General features: G+C 50.8%; 1 protein-coding gene across 2 annotated transcripts; it reads right to left on the bottom strand.

Annotated features, from left to right (window-relative positions):
- Nucleotides 3,972-19,053, bottom strand: ITGA2B (integrin subunit alpha 2b). 2 transcript variants are annotated; one of them, XM_018065241.1, is made up of 30 exons: nt 17,017-19,053; nt 15,396-15,517; nt 15,209-15,306; nt 14,934-15,102; nt 14,608-14,657; nt 14,485-14,530; nt 14,266-14,391; nt 13,865-13,912; nt 13,673-13,716; nt 13,510-13,563; nt 13,335-13,387; nt 12,914-13,125; nt 10,541-10,723; nt 10,249-10,294; nt 10,047-10,151; nt 9,904-9,959; nt 9,658-9,809; nt 9,375-9,500; nt 8,722-8,789; nt 8,375-8,522; nt 7,697-7,789; nt 7,380-7,459; nt 6,991-7,071; nt 6,770-6,866; nt 6,518-6,670; nt 6,301-6,417; nt 5,688-5,801; nt 5,351-5,452; nt 5,034-5,150; nt 3,972-4,279 (listed from the first exon to the last, which is right to left on the bottom strand). In XM_018065241.1, the coding sequence occupies exons 1-30, from the start codon at nt 17,202-17,204 to the stop codon at nt 4,223-4,225; spliced, it is 3,105 nt and encodes a 1,034-aa protein (XP_017920730.1). In that variant the 5' UTR covers nt 17,205-19,053; the 3' UTR covers nt 3,972-4,222. The 2 variants fall into 2 exon arrangements, with proteins under 2 accessions (XP_017920730.1, XP_017920729.1); XM_018065240.1 differs by having other exon boundaries at nt 14,266-14,530.

The raw sequence follows: 20,957 nt of genomic DNA on the forward strand, positions 1-20,957 counted from the left end.
TAAAAGCAGCTTTGCTGTCTCCATTCACGGGACTCATGACAATACCAGGCAGCCCAAGGATGGAGCTTTGGGATGCCCCCACAGAGATTGCCTCTGCTTTATGAAAATTGTTCAATTTTAAATCTGCATCTCTATCATCCAGGTCACATCTCTGTCTTGTTTATAAGGACAAATGCCAAATGATTTGCTGGATCAAGATAAATTGTCTGGGGCCATCCAATTACAATGGCGGCGGGAAGAGAGGGTTTGGCTGCTATTCAAGGATCACAGCTTAATCTTTTCCTAAATGGTCACAGTCACCCATGAAGAAAGCTGTTCTGGAACCTGCCATGCATGGATATCAAATTGTTCTCTTTACATAATTTACCTTTTACCCCTTTGGGTAAAATCAAATGCCAGCAGCTCTTGTGTGGTAAATTTATTCATCAACGGCTTCCCTCAACACTCAGCATCAAGTCCAAAGTTCTTCCCCATGGCTGCAAAGTGCTGCATGCCTGCCCCCACCCCTGACTTCATCTGGATTCCTCGTCTGCCTTCAGCCCGAGGGTCTCCTTTTGCTTGAATACGTCAAGCCTCCTCCCACTTCACTTCAGTTCAGTCGCTCAGTCGTGTCCGACTCTGCGACCCCATGCACTGCCCCATGCCAGGCTTCCTTGTCCATCACCAACTCCCGAACCTTATGCAAACTCATGTCCATTGAATCGGTGATGCCATCTAACCATCTCATTCTCTGTCATTTCCTTCTCCTTTGCCTTCAATCTTTCCCAGCATCACGGTCTTTTCCAATGAATCAGTTCTTCACATCAGGTGGCCAAAGTATTGGGGTTTCAGCATCAGTTCTTCCAATGAATATTCAGGATTGATTTCCTTAAAATTGACTAGTTCCTTAAAATCTCCTTGCAGTCCCAGGGACTCTCAAGAGTCTTCTCCAACACCACAGTTCAAAAGCATCAATTCTTCTGCACTCAGTTCTCTTTATGTTCCAACTCTCACATCCTTACATGACTACTGGAAAAACAAACTTTGACTAGACAGACCTTTGTTGACAAAGTAATGTCTCTGCTTTTTAATATGCTGTCTAGGTTGGTCATAGCTTTTCTTCCAAGGAGAAGCGTCTTTTAATTTCATGACTACAGTCACCATCTGCAGTGATTTTGGAGCCCCCCCAAATAAAGTCTCTCACTGTTTCCATTGTTTCCCCATCTATTTGCCATGAAGTGATGGGACCAGATGCCATGATCTTAGTTTTCTGAATGTTGAGTTTTAAGCCAACTTTTTCACTCTCCTCTTTCACTTTCATCAAAAGGCTCTTTAGTTCTTCACTTTCTGCCATAAGGGTGGTGTCATCTGCATATCTGAGGTTATTGATATTTCTCCCAGCCATTTTGACTCCAGCTTGTGCTTCATCCAGTCAGGTATTTTGCATAATGTATTCTGCATATAAGTAAAATAAGCAGAGTGACAATATACAGCTTTGACATGCTCCTTTCCCAATTTGGAACCAGTCTGTTGTTCGATGTCCAGTTCTAATTGTTGCTTCTTGACCTGCATACAGATTTCTCAGGAGGCATGTAAGGTAGACTGGTATTCCCATCTTTTTAAGAATTTTCCACAGTTTGTTGTGATCCACACAGCCAAAGGCTTTGGCATAGTCAATAAAGCAGAAATAGATGTTTCTCTGGAACTCTCTTGCTTTTCCATGATCCAGTGGGTGTTGACAATTTGATCTCTGGTTCCTCTGCCTTTTCTAAATCCAGCTTGAACATCTGGAAGTTCATGGTTCATGTACTGTTGAAGCCTGACTTGGAGAATTTTGAGCATTACTTTACTAGCATGTGAGATGAGTGCAATTGTGCGGTAGTTTGAACATTCTTTGGCATTGCCTTTCTTTGGGATTCGGATGAAAACTGACCTTTTCCAGTCCTGTGGCCACTGCTGTTATCCAAATTTGCTGGCATATTGAGTGCAGCACTTTCACAGCATCATCTTTTAGGATTTGAAATAGCTTAACTGGAATTCTATCACCTCCACTAGCTTTGTTCATAGTGATGCTTCCTAAAGCCCACTTGACGTCACACTCCAGGATGTCTGGCTCTAGGTGAGTGATCATACCATTGTGGTTATCTGGTTCATGAAGATTTTTTTTGTACACTTCAGTGTATTCTTGCCACTTCTACTTAATATCTTCTGCTTCTGTTGGGTCCATACCATTTCTGTCCTTTATTGCACCTGTCTTTGCATAATATGTTCCCTTGGCATCTCTAATTTTCTTGAAGAGATCTCTAGTCTTACCCATTCTATTGTTTTCCTCTATTTCTTTGCATTGATAACTGAGGATTGCTTTCTTATCTCTCCTCGCTATTCTTTGGAACTCTGAATTCAAATGGGTATATATTTCCTTTTCTCCTTTAGCTTCTCTTCTTTTTTCAGCTATTTGTAAGGCCTCCTCAGACAACCATTTTGCCTTTTTGCATTTCTTTTTCTTGGGAATGGTCAATCACTGCCTCCTGTACAATGTCACGAACCTTCGTCCATCGTTCTTCAGGTACTCTATCAGATCTGATCCCTGAATCTTTTCATTCATCTCTCTGCTCATTTCATCACAGGGGCTTCCCCTGACCACTTTCCCTAAAATGTCAGCCCTCTCCGAGCACCAATTATTCGATTACTGTCTCCTTATCTTTATTTTGACTCCCACCGATCATACATTAGTTTGTTCGTTCTTTCCTCCTGGTTGAATGTAAGTTCCATGAGCTCAGGGACTTTGTTTCATCCCTTGCTCCATCCTAGCACTGGAACAGGACTAGGCACATGGTAGCTGCTCCATAAATATTTACTGAACTCATGAACCAACACATGTCTCAGGACTCCAGGAGGACCCCCCCCGCCCCCGACTGCTACTCACTGGCTCCAGCCTCCACCGTGGGACAGCTGTGTTCCACTCCCAGCTCTCCTGCAAGCTCCCCGTCTGTGCCCTCATTCCAAACTTTAGACCCCTCCCCTTAATGGAGAAGAAGGAACAGCAAGCAGCAGGGTAGCCAGAGAGCAATGCCTGCTCTTCTGTCCCCGCTGAAACTCTGCCTTCCTCAGACTGAGGGCTTACTCAGCCTCCCTCTGCCCCTTCTCACTCTGAACATCTTTTTTTTTTTTTAAGATTTTTTTGGGGCGTGGCTTCCCTGCTGTTCTAGTGATTAAGAATTCCTCTGCCAGTGCAGGGGACATAGAATCCATCCCTGGTCAGGGAAGATTCCACATGTCTGGCAGCAACTAAGCCTGTGTGCCACAACTACTGAAGCCCAGCTCACTGCAAGGAAAAGTAGTCCCAGCTCCCGGCAACTAGAGAAAGCCCAGGTGTAGCAAGGAAGACCCAGAGCAGCCAAAAATAAAAAGAAAATAATAAATAAATCTTACAAAACATTTTTATATGGACTATTTTTTTCTCTTTATAGAATTTGCTACAACATTGCTTCTGTTTTATGTTTTGATTTTTTGACCCCATCAGAAATCGAACCCACACGCCCTGAATTGGAAAGTGAGTCTTAACCACTGACCACCAAGGAAATCCCTGAATACAGCTTTAAGGACCTTCTTTTATGAGAGTGGGGACAGCATATTACCTCAACTCTCAACTCATCTTGGGGTTTATTTCCTCCAAAATCATGGAAAAAAAAATTGTTTAAATTCACCCACCAGGGACTCAGCCTCCCTTTTCTGATGTGCCCAACCTCCCTCTAACCCAACCACCCTGAGACACCCCATTCTCCTCCAGTCTCACTTGGAGGCTCTGCCATCCCTTTTCCCTTGTTCCACTCTCTCGCTCCTGATACTCCCCAAAGACAGTAATTTGCACCCTAACCCTGGCAGAGACCTCTCTGCTCACACTTCTTCCAGTCCTAGATTCCTCAGCCCAAACATCACCTTGGGCCCCTCTCCTCTTCTGACCCCCAAGAAGAGGCAGCATGCTGTGGAGCTGGGTTCCAAGTTCTTTATTAGGCAGCAGGAGAGGGGATGACTCAGCTCTGATGGGAGAGAGAGGACATCAGGAGGCAGAGAGAGATGCTGGCCCAAGTAGATGACTCAGGGTCCATCTGATCTCCATCTCCACTATTAGAATGTCACCCTCCCAGCCTTGGGTAACCAGAGATGGGGGGGCGGCACTCATTGGAGAAGGGACACAACATCACACCCAGCCTTGCTGCCAGAACAGAGATGTGTGGGCTCATCACTCCTCTTCATCATCTTCTTCTAAGGGTGGACGATTCCGCTTGAAGAAGCCAACCTGGGGGGTGCACAGGGGCCAGGGATGGGGTGTAAAGGTGATTTTTCAGCCCCAGAGCAGCAATGGAGAGTGTATGCTAGAAACCAGCCAGCCACGAGGTCCTCACCCTGGACCAACACGATCCCCACTATATGATCAAGTGGAGGCATTTCCCATTTAGAGATAATGCATGAAACAAAAGAATTTTAACATTTTGCTTTTCATTTCCTGAACTTTTCTGAAGTACTATTGATTATGTCTCTATATGACTCAAACGTGATAGTATATATTTGATTATTATAAGTCTAATGTATGTTTTCCCTAAAAGCACTGTGGCTTTCTAGGGTTTGGACACTTGAGTGAGTTTGAGAACAGTGCAGGTGTTCTCCAGAGGCAGAGGAGGGAATGACCCACCAGGGACACATCGGAGCAGGAAGACCTGGGTCCTTCTGGGGGAGGGACTGAACAGCGAGGAGGTGAAAATTCTCAGGGGTCAATGGATTCCAGAAGGCAAGACTCTGTCCCTGGGACTCCTGCTCTCAGGGGAAACGGGTCTAAAGGCCTTAGGATTTCAGGTGCCACCTCTCCCAGGGACCTCTGCCCTGGAAGAGATCCTCTGGAAGGTGACATTCTAATAGTGGATATGGAAATCAGATGGACCCTGGGTCATCCACTTGGGCCACCATCTCTCTCTGCCTCCTTGTGGGATTGCCTGTCCTCCTGACCTCCTCTACCCTCCACCCCAACACCACCTCAACCTTGCTTCACGCCTCACCTTCCACATGGCCAGGATCAGGAATGTGAGCAGCAGCAGGCCGCCCAGCACACCTACCAGCACCCACCACATTGGAATCTCTCTCTCCTCCAAGACCCGAAGCAGCTGCGTCTGCACCTGAGGGGAGACCCATGGGTCTCAGTCACCGGGACACTTGCCTTTCCCAGAGACTCAAGACTTGAGAGCCGGTGACCTGAGGCCAAGCCACCTACTTGTCCCACCTCTCAGATCTGGGCAGTCCCGGCTGGGCAGGGACTCAGGGGAAGACCAATGGGAGACCCGCGGGACCCTTTCTGCCACCACCATTCCACACCCACCTGAGCTTCCCCGCTGGGCAGGCTGAGGGCAGGCACGGAGTAGGGAAAGGAGGAGACGTTGAACCAAGCGTGCGACTGCAGCACAAACTGATCCAGGGGCCTCTGTATGGGGTGGAGGTGAAAGGTGTTTATACGAGGCCTGCTGGTTGCAAGAGTCCCGGCCTCGGACTCCGCTGTAGGGAGATCCGCCCGGGCCTAATTCTATCAGCTCCAAATTAAACCCAGCCCTCACTTTCTCCCCGCCCCCACTCTCTCCCCGCCCCTAAAGCCCCGCCTCCTCCCCAAGTACCTCAGGCCCCGCCTCTAGAAGGCCCCGCCCACCCGCGTCCGGGTTCACCTCTTGGAGGATGGGCAGTGACAGGAAGGCCAGCACCGTGACCATGACCCGCTGCCCGCGCGCCATCTCCTGCAGCTCACACTGCACCACAGTACAGGGCGCCGAGTCGCAGCTCTGAGGGGACGAGTCGCAGCTCTGAGGGTCCCCAGCCCCTACTGATCCATCATCACCCCCATCACAGGACCCAAGTCAGAGGGGGCTTGGGGTTGAAGAGCTTGGGCCAGGCCTCCCTATCGGGAAGGGCCTCAGATTCAAGCTTGGGACGTTATCTTTGAATGGCATTGCTCACACTGTCCCAGAGATACAGGGAAAGGGCAGGAAGAAGTGGGTCAATCGTATAGCGTTCAGTACTAAGCCTTATTGTAACCCTGCTTTGGCATTTATTTATTTTCTTTAATGTACTGGATACCTTGAAATATACAAGTGCCCCCCCACCCCACCCCACCCTAGACACAAGACGAGCACAATCCTTCATATTCACCTGGAGGTTCCCTGTGAGACCAAGGTGACCCATACGAGGTCCCCACCACACCCTTCTCTCTCCTCTGCCTCCCATCCCCTCTGCCTCTGGGCCCCAGGGTGGCCCCAGCTGGAGACCACAGAGCCTGCTCACCACCAAGATTGGATCTTGGAGCCTTGAGGGCTGCTTCTCCTCCGGCAGGACCGCCTGTCTGCGATCCCGCTTGTGATGGGCTGGGGAAGGGCTGGGGGTGGGCAGCCTCCATTCCAGCTGAGGAGGCAAAGAGGCCCTCAGGTCTCACGCTCTGCCCACCTGCCAGCCCTCCCACAAGGGCCCTGGTTGATGGCTAGGGATTCACGCAGGCTCTCACCTGGAGGGGATTGGGAGAGGGCTCTGAGGCGCACTGAAGGCCTCCCTGCGGATGAATATCCAGGATGTAGAGCAGGTCTGAGGGCTGGGACTGGCTGGGGAGGTAGAGGTTGAGGCGGAGACCACTTACAGCACCAGGGCCATTGTTGTGGAGCTGGCAGGGTGGTGGTGGCAGAATGTTAGGAGGCTCAGCACCAAAACCAGCTTCTGGGACCCTCCTACCCCAGCCTGGGGCCCAGAGCCTCCTTCCTACCTCGTAGGTGTGCTCCACTTTGGGGCTCCAGCTGTCAGAGCTGTTCTGCCCATTGCCTTCTTCCCCAGCCACCACCAGGGAGGCTGGAAAGGAATTCCTGCAGAGGCCCGAGACCCCCAGAGTGAGCCTGATCACCTGACTTGCCTGTGGAGGTTTGCCCAGGACCCCCTGAGCCTCAGGGCTGTGCCTCTCAACTCCCTTTTGTTTCCCTGGCCTCTCACCCTCTCAACTCCACGTGGGCCACTGCCCGGACTGGCACATCCAGCTCCACCATCTCACTATTTGGATTCTGGCTGTTCTTGCTGTAGGAAGGAGGCCGAGGAGAAACAGATCAGGGACACGAGCCCAGTGGACATTAGGACTCTCGGGGCGGGGTCAGGGGAGGGAGGGCAGGATAGCAGAAGGCTCAGGAAGAGCTAACTCCACAAACAGCGCACCACACTAGTTAGTTCCTCTGGGGCTCCAAAACTCAAACCAGTCTCTGAGGAAGAAAGGAAACAGGGGAGTCTAAAGAGCATGCCTCCCAGAGAACCCTTCTGTGTGGCGGGCAACTGAGGGTCTCTGTGTGGGGATTAGACAGGGGGAGGGAGTGCCCCCCAGTCTAGTATACCTCCTGATCTGCAGCAGGAAGGACACCTGCTCCCCAGCCTCTTCCAGCTTCCCCACGCTCACCCACATCGTGACTTCTACCTGAGACATGGGGAGGGCCAGAGTCACTGTCCAGATGCCCACTCGGAATGTGGCCTCCAGTCCTCGTCCTGAAGACCACTCAGAGAGGGAGTCACTCACCCAAGACTACACAGGCAGGGAGTGAGAGTACAAGGATTCCAGTCTGGAGCCATCTGACTTCAAACCCAGCCCCCGAAACCCAGCTGTCTATGAACCCCTGGTAGAGGAGACCCAGCACCCAGGCCTGAGTGGCCTCACCTGGGTGTTGCTCTTCATGGGGTTGCCCAGTTCACACAGCACCACCTTGGTCTCATTCTCCTTCTTCTGGTTACAGATGAGTCTTTCAAACCCCTTCAGAGAAGCAGTTTCGAGAAAGAAGATGGTTACACAGCATCCCTTATATATTTAAGCTCCCTTGGAAAGTCAGGGCGGGGAGGATCCCAGGGTGGGATGGAGGGTTTCAAGGGGAGGTGGAATTCAAGGACTGTCACATTCCTGTTTACGTATTACTGTATATTACTGTATGTATTACTATTCTTTTTTAATGATTTTTTTAAAAATGAAAACCACAAAACATCACATGGAGGGTAACTCCATTGTTATAAACTGCATCAGTAAAATAAAAAATGAATATACACCTGCGTAAGTATCCATGTCGAGAAAAAAGAACGCAAGGAAATCCAAATTTAACAGCAGAAATTTAATGGAAATCCAAAACCGAATCTAAACGGTGGCTCCTGTTAACAGTTATTTCCTGATTTTATAATTGAGTTTGTGAATTGTATGCCATTAGCAAATATTCCTCTTCCAAATTAGAGGAGGAAGAAATTGGAGCTCTTGAAGGAAAGCATAGAGAAACGGGAGCTCCAGGTGGGAGATGAGAATCAAGGCTCCCACACTTCCCAGGTCCCCATGGACGCCCGGGTGGGGGCTCACCTCCATGTTGCTGACAGCCCGCATGTAGTGGGCACCAGGAGGCAGGAACACAGCCAGCTCGGCCTCATAGGCTCCCTCACCCTCATTGGCTGCATCCATTCGCAGCTCCAGCACGTTGTCTGCTCCAATTAGGAGTGGGGAGCCCTTCCTGTGGTGGTTGAGAAGGGAGTAAAGCCAAGGAGGCTGGGTCCAAGCCCAGGGTCTGGGATGAGGAGACGGGCTGAGGCCAGAGTTTCAGGATCCAGGTGAGAAGGGGCTGTCATCAGGGTAGACAGGGAGGGGTGGGGGGGGCAGTGGGTGGTGTTGGGGGGCAGTGGGCGGTGTGGGGGTGCAGTGGGTGATCTCACATGCTGGCAGTGAGCTGCAGCTGCGGCACACACAGGTCATCGTCCCCACAGTCCAGAATGATGCGGGTCTAGAGGGGACATGTCATGTGGGTGGGTAGGTTTGAGGGTCACAGTGGGGTTTGGGGAATTAGAAGGTTTGAGAAGAAAAGGTTGGTGATGATATCAGAGCTTTGGAGTTTGCCTCAGGGTTTGGGATGATGTCAGGGCTTTGATTCTGCAAGGAAATCCATCAAACGTTAACAATATTTCCTGTTAATATGTATTTCCAGATTTTATAACTCAGTTCTTGAATTGGATACCATCAGCAAATATTCCTCTTCCAAATTAAGGAAAAAAAGAAATCACAGCTCTTAAACAAAACGGTGGAGAAGTGGAAGCTCTCAGGTGGGAGATGAGTGAGTAGACATCAGGGTTTAAATGAGAGTTTAGAGGTGATGTCAACATCTGAGGTTTATATGAGGGTTTGGGGGTATTGAGATTTGGCAGTTTTCATTAGGGTTTAGAGTAACACCAGAGATTAGAGGTGACATCCAGGTTTGGATGTCTATTTGGAAGCGGCTTAGCAGCAGCAGCAGCAGCATGGACAATAACCCAAACCTTGACAATCTTGCAGGGGTCCTCCCCCTCCCCTGCCTGCACCTGCCCACCTCTACCTGTTCCTGGATGTGGGTGTCTCCATGCAGCACGAGAGCAGGGGCTCCTCCATCCTTCTCCGGCGGCAGGGACACACTAAAGCTGAGCACGATAGGGCTTAGCTTGTCCCGGAAGTCGGCCTCATCCTAGGGAAGGGGGCAAGAGACGGGCCATCTTGCTACCACGTACCCTACCTACCCTGTGTGTCCCGTTGACCACCCCTGCAGCACCTGGCCCCATGCCCTGGGGCTGGAGTAACAGGCTCTGCACACTCAGCCCTGCCCACCCCCAACTTGGGCATACTCGGAGGAAAGCCGTGGCAGTGGAGCAGATGGGGTTGTGTCTGCCTCTCAGCTCCAGGTCCAGGATGGTGCCCGCCTGCTGAGAGTCCAGCAGTAGGACCCGCCGGCCCTGGCGGGGCTTCTGCCGGTCCAGCTGCAGCTCGGCCTTCAGGTCTGGCCCAGGCAAGCGGGGCATGTCAGAGTCTCCCAGGCCAGCCTCCTGCGGAGCTCAGGCCCACCTGCCTCCTGTCCCCAGGGTGCTACTCACGCAGCTTCTCGGGAATGTTGTGCCCAGTGGCTCCCACACACATCTGGATGTTAAAGCTGCAGAGAGATGAATGGGGCTCAGGGGCAAGGGTCGCCCGGCTGAGGTCCCAGATCCTGCCCGACCCACACCCTCCATTTCCTCACCAGCTCACTGGGGTCTTGGTCTGGGACAGGACACAAGTCTTCACGGCAGGGTTCAATGAATCTTGCACCATCAGCTGGACAGTGACCATCACCACTGGCTGAGCCCTGGTGGGAATTGGGAGGCTTGCCTTGGTGGCCCCTCCTGACCTAGTCTCTGATGGGGTGGGTTCTTCCCTATCCCACCCCTGGAGCCAGCGCTCACCTGTATACCACAACCTTGCTGGCCCCGTAAGCTCCCACAAGCAGGTCTATAGACATTGTGGGAAGGAGGGGAGGTGTCAGAATCGTTAATTAGAGAGTTATGGGGTCTTCGTCTCATTTTCTCAGGGGTTTCCCACACTACCTCCCCCCATAGGAGGTTTGATCTGGCCCCCCAACCCACAGAGTTCTCAGTGGGGCACCAGGTCAGGTTCAAGCCCCTTGCTGTGTATCTTAGTATCTCCAGCTAACGCCCAAGGGCCCTTCCTGTCTAGTTGGAGGCAGTCCAGGGGCACCTGGGTATCCGTTGTCATCGATATCTGTGGCACCTCGAAGGGAGAAGCCAAAGCCAGAGCCTGTGGGGAAGGGGCTATCCAGGACTTGGGAGGGGGATGGGTTAAGCCCCTCACTCTGACCCAGGTACACCAACACTTGGCCTTGACCGCTGGGACCCCCGTAGGGGGCAGCTACTGCAACATCTGGAAAGAACAACAGAAAGGGAGTAGCTATCTGTTATCCAGTCTCTCCAGGCCCTGTAACATTTTCCTGAGCTCCTTGTCTAGGCAGACCCCAGGGAACCAGGAGAGGAATGTGGAGGTCAAGGAGGCATCTGCCCCACTCTCCAGGAGTTTACAATTGGATGGGAGGAAGACTCATCAAGTCAGATTATTGTAAAAACAGTCTAACAGCCCTCACTATCTATTGAGGACAATATATTGTCCTGATTTCTTTTAATCCTGAAAACTAGGCATTATTATTCCCATTTTAAAGGAGAAAATAGAGTCCCAGAAGATTAAGTAACCAAGACCTGCTAAATATTTGCCCCCACTTCAGCTGAGGCATTCCACTTCCACCATGTAAACCCAGGGTCACACCATGGGGTTGTCATCACTAATAACTATAATGACCACTCTTGAAAATGTAATCATCATTAATAACAATCATTAATAATCTTATTAATCTGTAAGAATTCTTTGCATGTGATGGCAATTAAGATCTTTGATATATATGTTGTAACTGTCTTTCCCTTGCCTTCTGACTTCATGGTATGTTTTCTGTGCAGTTTTTTTTCTTCTAAAGATCTACTGACTTTTCTGATAGACTCAGAACACAGTCTCGTCCAGTCACCTGATCTTTGGCTTCCCCATCTCTCCAGATATTTTCTAAACATTCAATTACCCTCACCATATCCTCAGTCATCCCGCCCCATTGCCAGTCCTGGCCAGACCCTACCACATGGGGCACCATGAATTCCTGACCTCCAGCCATCACTAGGGGCTTCTGTGTATGCCTAGCTGTCCCTCGGGGTTTTCTGCTCAGCACCTATTTCAAACTTTCTCCATTCAATCAAGCTCCCCGCCTCTCACTTCCTTCTCAAACAGAAGCAACCAAACTGTTGTGCTTTTTGCTCTTCTCCCCTCTTGACCCTAGAAATAGTGTCCCTCCTGCACCTGCCACTAGACTGAGCATTCCAGCCCTGCATCTCTCAGGCACTGCAGGGACCCACCTCCAGCTCACTCCCTGCCCCTGTTTCCCCACAAGATCATTTTCCTCCACATTCCACCTACTCCATAGTCTTTACAATTAAAATAGCCTTCCTTTGAGCCTCATCTCCTTTCAGTAATCACTTTTCTTTTTCTCCTTTCACAAACTGGTAGAAAGAGCAGTCTACTTTGGCTGCCATCAAATCTTCACCTTCATTCATACTTTGTACCATACTAGCCCTGAATTGGTTCTTGTCACTGTCACCAATGACTTCCTTCTTGCTAAAGCCCAGGAATACTTACTTCTCCAGCCCCATCTAATTGTATCTTTCAGCAGCATCTGGAGCCACTGACCCAGCTTCCTTCTGCTTCCAGCACTCTTCCTTTGAGTTCTGGGCCATCAGATCTCCTAGTTTCCCTCCTATCCCTCTGAACATCCCTCTGTCTCCTTTCTAGATCTATTTTCTCTGGGAGTCCCCTAAGTGCTCTTGCTCCCCAGGGCTCTCTTCTGGGCCTCTTCCCACTGTGCAAGCTCCCAGGACCTCATCGACCCTCCCCAAGCCCCTATCTCCCATTCAGACCTCTCTGCTGGAAATGGAGGAAGTCACACCCAACTGTTCTCTGGATATGTCTGCCTAAGGCTCCCAAGCCTTTCATGATCAAACAAGTCCAGGGAATTCCCTGGCGGTCCACTGGTTAGGACTCCGTACTTTCACTGCCAGGGGTATGGGGTTCGATCTCTGATTGGGGAACTAAGATCCTGCAAGTTGTGTGGCATGGCCAAAAAAAGAAAAAGACCAAATGAGAGCAGAGCTGAACTGCTGATCTCTCTTCAGGCCTGTGGCAAGACTTGAGTTTCAGGCAGTGAAGGGCACCACCACTCACCCAATTCCTCTCTCTTAGCCCCACCTCCAGTCACCCGTCAAGTTCTAATAATCTAAGTAATAACTATCTAGAAATCACCCTCATCTCTAACTCTGTTGCCAAAGCCCACATCCCAGTGGTCACCATCTCTTGCCTGGACTAATGCAAACAAATCCCGACTGGTCTCCTTTAGCTCTCTCCTGCTCAAAGCCCTTCCTGGCTCCCCCTGCCCTCATGTCAAATCCACGATCTTTGTCATGTCTAAATAAACCCCTTCTGATCTTTGTCATGGCTAAATAAACCCCTTCTCTCTTCCCTTACCATTGTAGCCATCCCGGTTGAGGTCGCCCAGAGGTGCAACGGCTGAGCCAAATCGCCCATAGAGCTGTGTGCCAGTCAGCAGGAGGTTGGGGGCCCCCAGCATTCGGGCGCCTCGAGTCTGCAGGAACAAGTACACACGCCCCACCTCGGCCAGCTTGCGGTCAGCACGGCTCTCCATGTACAGTGGTGCACCCACCAAGAGGTCATGCCTCCTGCAGGCCCAACGGGTGGTTATGTGGGGATGGGCTAGATGGATGCTGTGGGCCTGAGCCCAGGCTTACCCATCCTTGCCCTCCCGCTCCCCTCAGTGGTCACGTGTGAGTGAGGGCTGGGAAAGGAAGAGACTGGAGACCAAGGGCAGTCAACACCTCTGGTAATTTGGGACCCAAGTGGGTAGGAGTGGGGGCGCCTGGCTTCTCACCCATCCCCATTGACGTCAGTGACGGCCACTGAGTGCCCAAAATATGAAGCCATCTGCAGGAAATGGGGCACACCTTAATTTCTGTCCTCATACTCACACTTTGATCCCACCCTGTCTCGTGGAATATTCCAGGGTCTCAATTCCCTTGCCTTGGCCACCCCCACCTGATCCTCACCTGCTCTCCATGCAGCCGGTGCAGCATCTGGTGGTACGAGTCCAAAATTTCCACCTGCTCAGAAAAGGTACAGGAGCATGTCACAGGGCAGGAAGTTTGGGGCGGGGGAGCGCGGTTCAGGCTGAAGAGTGAAATGAGTGAGGGGTGGACAGAGCGCACTCACCGCTCCCAGGGTCCAACTCCAGGTGGGGGCACCGAAAACATACTCTGGGGAGAGTCGGGACCAGAAAGTGAGGTCTCTGGAACCCCCACCTGCCTCCCGCCCGCCGTTCTGCATCCCAGGGAGATGCCGGTCTTGGAAGTGCTCCTTTCCGGGCGGGACTCCCCAAACCCCACCCCTAAGTGAATTTCTTGCCTGTAGTGTTGGGATTTCCGTCGAAGTCGCCCACGGCCACCGAGTACCCTGAAGGCACAGTGAGAATTAGTCCTTCAGGGAGGGTGAAGCAGGGAAGGGGCCCGAGTGAGAACGGAGGGGACTCAGAGACCACCCAGTTCAAACTCTGCATTGCGGAGACGGGGAAATCGAGGCCACCGAGAGGTCAAGACCTGCCCGAGGCCTCGAAGCGAATTCAGCTCGAGAAGTCGACGTGCTCGCCTTTGGGAGCTGGGCTGTCTGCAGAGGGTAGGGAGAGGGAGCTGCCTGAGCAGAGTGGGGGCGCCTTAGTCCCGGGGCTGGCCAGCCAGAGTTGACAATGGGGCGTTCCTACAGGGGTAGGACAGGGCCGGCGGTGACGCTTGAGTGCTGGGAAGCCTTACCCCGGTAGCCGTCGTAGTATTGTAAGTGACTGTGGTCGTAGGTGAACTGGGTGCGCACGTGCCACAAAAGGTTGCCTGGGCGATAACTCGAGATGATATCGGCGATTGGAGCCCGCGCCAAGAGACCTAGGGCGCGTGGGACAGTTGGTATGGGGGCCCAGGAGCTTGGAGTCTGCCCGGGTCGAGAGAAGGGAGGGAGGTGTACGGATGGGCATGTACCTACGAAATAGTAGCCGCCAGGAGCCCCAAGCACCAGCTCCCCAGCCTGAAATAGAAGCTCTGAAGGTGAGAGAGGGCCCTGTTTGGGGGGCAACCCCCACACCGTTTATGCTCCCTACTCGCCTGAGTGACTACCGAGCTGAAGCCGGCTTCGCAGTAACGCCTGTCCTCTCCTAGAGAAGGCAAAAAGAAAGGGTCAGCGAAGAAGCCTGCTCTGACGAGTGGCGCCGGGCCGGGAGGCGGAGTCAAACGAGGGCGGGGCCACAGGGTAATACGGAGGCGTGGTCTACTATCAATATCCAGTGGGCAGGATATGGGGGTGGAGTCAGGAACTAGGCTATCTGGGAGACCCCAGACTGCAAGCAGGATTTGGGAATGATCGGGTGAAGGGCGGGGCTAATGGATAACGGCCGCGAGTGGGCGGAGCCGAAACGGAGAGAGGAGCTCACTGAAATGATTTCTCTCGTAAAACTGGCTCATTTTGTTGGCCCGGCAGGGCGAGTACTCTGTGCGGTCGCCGTTTTGGAGCTGAGCCACGAAGCAGCCACCTACGGGCGTCTTCTGAGCCTCCTCCTCGTTCCTATCTAGGACGTTCCAGTGCTGCCAGGGGGCGCAGGCCTGAAGCAGAGCCAGAGGAGAGTGGGGAAGGGGCGGGACTCGGGTTCCTCCCTCCACGTGTTCCCGCCCTCCGTCTGCTCCCTGATCCCGGTCCGGTAGCGCCCACCACAATGCTGTCTCTCCAACTAACGACCGACGCCCCGAGTCCTTGCCCGGCCTTGAACGTTTGGAAAGTTTGGGTGCCTATGCTTTGCGTTTCATCATCTGGAGGGCACAAGAAGAGAGTAGGGTGCTGAAGCCCGGCTGTCCGCGCTCCTTGTAACCCTCCCTTTCTCTTCTTGTGCGAGACTCACAGAGGTTGAAGGGCAGCGAGATGCACTGGCCGCCCTCGGCCTTCCAGGGGCACAGGAAAACGCCGCCGGTCTCCTCCTCGCTGCGGCCCAGGGTCCGTGGGGCGCCCACCACGACGGACACACTGCATTAGAAAGCTGGGTGAGAGCTCCGTGGATTCTGGGGTACCCCGTGCCCCAGTGCCTGTGCCGGGAACACTCCTCGGAAGGGCGGTGTGCCTTGAGGGTCACTGGATCTTTTCTCAGTGAGACGACACAGACCACAGAAGCCAATCTTTTCATTTTATGGCCACTGAAACTGACTCCCAGCGAGGAAAGTCACATACCCATCAGTAACCAAGGAAATTAAGGATAAAACTGAAACTATAACCATTAGGTTCGATTTGAACACGAGGGGTTTGACAGCCTTGCTAAAAGAGACCTCCTAAACTCTGTACACCGTCTACATTCCCCAACACTTGCCACGAAAAGCCAAGGGTTTACATGCACCGTGTTCCTGTCTAAACTGTCATCAGATCTCTTTCTGAGAACCAGTTTTAATCAGGAAATATTAAGCTAGTGGGCACCGGTAAAGTGGGTGGTGGGGTGCTGACATTTCTAAGGACTCTAGTAGATCTAGGTTCTAATGACAGCTCTACTGTGTATAAAAGGTGGACAATACCAATCAATGCTGTCAGGAGAAGTAAATGAAATAAACGCATGAAAAACATTTATGCCAGTGCCAGCCAAATAATACATAACGAGGGCTCCCAAAATGCTGTAATTTGTTTTTCTTTTTAGTTTGCAGGATGTTTACTAAGTAGTGCCCATGAGACCAGTATCTATGAAAAGGAGGAGAAAGAAGCAGGAGCAGGCAGGGGCCATTGAGTTGAGATTCAGACTGAATAACAGCCATGGGTCAATGTCCTGGGAACTTTGGAGGGAGAAAGACCCTCAGAACTGTCTGGAGTTGAAAGAGTCAGACCGTTAACCTCTCCCCTCCCTCCACACTCCTCATTGACTGGTCATTGTTCCTGGGCCACATTTGGAAGTGGCGGAGCTTTGAGGGAGGTGGCCCTCTTCAGCAGAGGCAAATCCCCAAGGTGCTGATACTTAAATAGTTCATCTGCTATTGTTATGCTCTGAAGCTGGACCTTGGTGTCCATCTCAATAAGGAACTAGCTCAGGGTTGTTGCTATAGAAAGAGCCAGGACTCTAATTTTAGCAGTCTGAATTTGCAGCCTGATGAATCCCAACCAATAATGCTCTATTGCTTCTTTTCAAGTATCAATCGTTTTGCTGGGTTGAGGGGATTGGAATAGAAAAGCAAAGTGGGAGTAGACAGACAATTTCACAGTTCTGCAGGTCAACTTAAGACATGTGCTCCTTTCTGTATTTCAAGGGGATGAGGGTGGAGTGGGTCATAAAACTGACCCTTGAGGAAAAAATAAGGCATCAACATCGGTCTCCCCTTTGTCTTTGCTCTGCTCAGCTCCCCACTGGTGCCTCTTGCTGACACCCTGGTATTCCTAACAAGGACTCAGCCCAAATAGACCCTGGAAATCAGTTTGCTCAGCCTCTATCACAAATGGGGAACTCAAGACCCACAGAAGCAGTGATAGTGGGGGAGTTTCCCAGGGCTCACCTCCTATTGCTGTTCTTGTAGAAGTCCAGTGAAAACCCAAAGTGGCTGCCATTAGGGCCTGTGTAGATGGTGAGCTGCACTGAATCCAGGTTCAAGGCCCAGGTTGGAGGCACAGCACCAGGTCCCAAGAGCAGCTGCACCCACTCCAGAAGCCAGAGGGCACGAAGTAGACACAGAGCTCTGGCCATCTTCCTTCTCCCACAGCCTCCTAGGCAGTAATGGGTTAGCAGCTTCCCCTTTCAGTTCCACCGCAGGAAGTCTTTTCTTATCAAGCTGAAACCTACTTGCTGAGTAGTAGGCAGAATCCTGGGCCATATGGTTTCTAGGGTTGCTGGGAAGAGGGTAAGTCTACCCTGGGGGTGGATGCTTATGGCTGAAAGCCAATTCTTCCCTTTTCTTGAACGTATTTTATCATCAAGTCCTGCTGGTTCTGCTCTTCAACAATGTCTCTTGAATCTTCATTCCATTTCTTCTACCACCATGCTAGTCTAAACCACCACTGCTTCCTGCCTGGGATAGTGCAACACGCCTCCACTCTAGCCCAGTTCTACAGGTCCTCCTCCCCCCACACAGTTCCCTGCACTGCCAAGGCACACTGTGACTTGGTCAGAAGTGGGGGAAGGAGCGAGGAAGCTCCTGGCCCCTGATAAGACCTGAGGCTGCTGTATCCTTAAAAGAATAAGGCACTTATCCACTTCCTCCTTCTAGGACCTTTGGCAGCTTCAATCAGTCATATTGGCACAATAGCTTCCTCGCTCATCCTCCATCTGGGGCCAAGTCTTAATGTGGTGCAGCAATGTAGCCAGTGCTGGGGGAGGGGTGGTCAATGGATCCTGGCTGAAGGGAGGAGATGGGGATAAAGTGGAGTCATCCCAGGGTGTTCTGGCTCACAGGCTTGGAGATTTGCACCAGCTGTTCAGTTGAAGGCAGGTCTAACTCCTTGGGTGACAGAGCTCTTGTCCAATCACTGAGACTTGATTCTAGTGGGATCATTGCCTAGGAGATGCCACTCTCGATTCCTCGGGCTGGCACTCTGGGGTTCACACACAGGGGTGCGGCACTGATCACACTGCTTTGTCATGGTCTGTTCACTGGATTTTGTTCACGGGTCCCTTGAGAATGAGGGTCCTTTCTGGTGCCCCAGGACCTAGCCAAGAGCCCATCATACCGTAGGCACTGCTGACAGACTGAATAATAGCAGGCACTGAGGACTGGAGGATGCAAATGCAGGCTCCCACAGCGGAAAGAAAAGGAATAGTTTTGAGCAGAAAGGGCATTTTTTAACGGATGTTCAGAGGAAGAGGAGTGCCAAGCAAGTCTTACTGGCAATGCATTGTCTTCCCAAAAAAGCAGGTTGTCAGGAAGGAAATTTAAGAGATCTGCTGGGGTAAAGAACATAGTCACATTGCTTTTGCTCATATTTTCTTTTTAAATATTTTATTTATTTGGCTACGTTGGGTCTTAGTTGCGTCATCTGGGATCTTTCCTTGTGGTGCACGGATTCTGTAGTTGCGGTGTGGGAACCGTTGCACCTCGGCGTGCGGGATCCTAAGTTTCCCAACCAGGGATCGAACCCAAGTTCTTTGTATTGCAAGGTGGATTCCACTGGACTACCAAGGCTGTTAAATTTTCTGATCAAACTTAACCATCATCTTATCCCGCCCAACTCCCCGGGGCCCTTCAGCACCACCTTTGTCCTCATAATTCACCTCCTTTGAGCACATAGCTCAAAATCCTATCCCTTTCTAGGTTAGAGGCACCTTGAACTTTAGTCTGGGCCTCCTTCACTGCTGAATTCCCAGTGCCAAGCTCACGGCAGGCACGTAATACTTAGTCCTGCACTTACCTTCCACCCTCCCCGTCCTCAACTGAGTGGAACTGTATTACTGGTGTACCCTGTGTAGCCCCAGATTAACTCACACTTCACCAAGGTTTTTAATAAATTCTCATTCTGTTCATGGAGAAGGCAATGGCACCCCACTCCAGTACTCTTGCCTGGAAAATCCCATGGACGGAGAAGCCTGGTAGGCTGCAGTCCCTGGGGTCTCTAAGAGTCGGGCACGACTGAGCGACTTCACTTTCACTTTTCACTTTCATGCATTGGAGAAGGAAATGGCAACCCACTCCAGTGTTCTTGCCTGGATAATCCCAGGGACGGGGGAGCCTGGTGGGCTGCCGTCTATGGGGTCGCAGAGTCGGACACGACTGAAGCGACTTAGCAGCAGCAGCAGCAGCAGCAGCAGCATTCTGTTCAAGGCACTGAGTGGTAAGAGATACAAAGACAATTGTCAAGGATCCTTAAAAAACTTAGTCCAGAGAGAGTTAAGACATGACATGAACACATATAACTGCAGCAGAATAGTAAATGCCTTGAAAAAGGTAGGGGTGATGCCTAGCTGAAGTCATTTATATTATCCGCTTCTTCATAACAACCCTATGAATTAGCTACTATTATGTCCATTTTAGAAATGCTAAAACTGTGGCACGGAGTTTTAGGTAAATAGCCCAAGTGTACAGAGTGGCAAAAACTATGTGTCAAACACATTTGTGCTTGAACTCGTTCGTAACCATTGTACTATATTGCCTTTTGTCAGAGAATGAAGGGGTTTTTCAACACAGGAAATAACAGAGAGCAGAACACAGAGGTCAGTTATAGAGGTTAGTAGTCAACACAGGAGAGGACTGGGGCATGAGGGTGGAATGAAGGCTGGGGTCTCATCACTGCAGGTCCTTGAATGTCTGAGAAATCTGAACTTTAATCCATAGGAGATGGAGAATCGTAGGTTTAATTAACAAATTAGAGAATAAGACACATGATCAACTGTGCTCCAATCAGAATCATACTAGTTACCTATGGATAGAAGGGATTGGAAAAGGCAGGACTTACTGGGAAGATCAGATGGATGGTGCCTACCATCCTCTCAGTTAAAGGTGATGAGGCCTGAACCAGGGTACTGGTGGCAGGAGCAAAGGAGAGGGCAGAGATTACACAATCAACTGCCATGTGGTAGGGAAGTGTCAAAAGTAATTCAGAGCTATGGGGCTGGCTGGTAGGATGGTAGTATCATTAATTCAAACAGGATCAGATTCAGGAAGGGACAGTTTTGGTATTCAATAAAGATTCTATTCCTTGTAGGAGTTCTGTTGGGGACACAGCTGGGTTGATAGTAGGCAGAGGAGGGCTGACACACTGCTCTCATTTTTCCATCCCATCAGCTTAAGTCTTTGAATCTCTCAATGAACGTTAAGGCTTCATAAAGTCAACAACTGCTGAACTACCATGGGTCTGGCAGTGAACTAGGCAATGTGGAGGATATAGAGAAAAATCTTCATCTTTGATGTTTCCTTGCTAAATCCTGATGCATAATCCTGTTAATTGTATTTTGCTTTACTTTTATCTTTCTTGAACACATAATCAATACTGAAACTGTTCAACTCCCTATATAAAACACTAGTCTAAGGGATTAAGAAAAAAAGAAATTGAAGTTTAAGAATTGATCCCTGTACTCTCAAGAGTTTACTATTTTACTGGGAAGCAGTGAGTACTAAATGAACCACAAATCTGAAAATCCAGTAGATTCTAGAGTCAGGGAGGCCAGCCAGGAAAAGGCTGCAATAATTCAGACACATGATAAGGAGGTGATGGTACCCCTGGCAAACAAGAATGGAAAGGGTTGACAAGGCCTGAATTAGTCACCGGGGCTGTAGAGGAGGAACTACTTCCATGTTGCAGCCCAGGTGGCTGAGGCAGGTAGCAGAACCCTTGCTGTAGTCAGGCAGCCGCTCAGACCTTCACACAGAGATCTCTACAGGTCAGTCTGCCTCTTTGCTGACACCTTGCTTGCTCAGAACACCATTTTTTTTTTTGGCTGTGCCACAAGACTTGGGGGATCTTAGTTCCCTGACTAGGGACTGAACCCAAGCCATGGTGGTGAAATGCA

The sequence above is a fragment of the Capra hircus genome, chromosome 19, assembly GCF_001704415.2.
Source record: "Capra hircus breed San Clemente chromosome 19, ASM170441v1, whole genome shotgun sequence".
In the NCBI taxonomy this organism is placed as follows: domain Eukaryota; kingdom Metazoa; phylum Chordata; class Mammalia; order Artiodactyla; family Bovidae; genus Capra; species Capra hircus.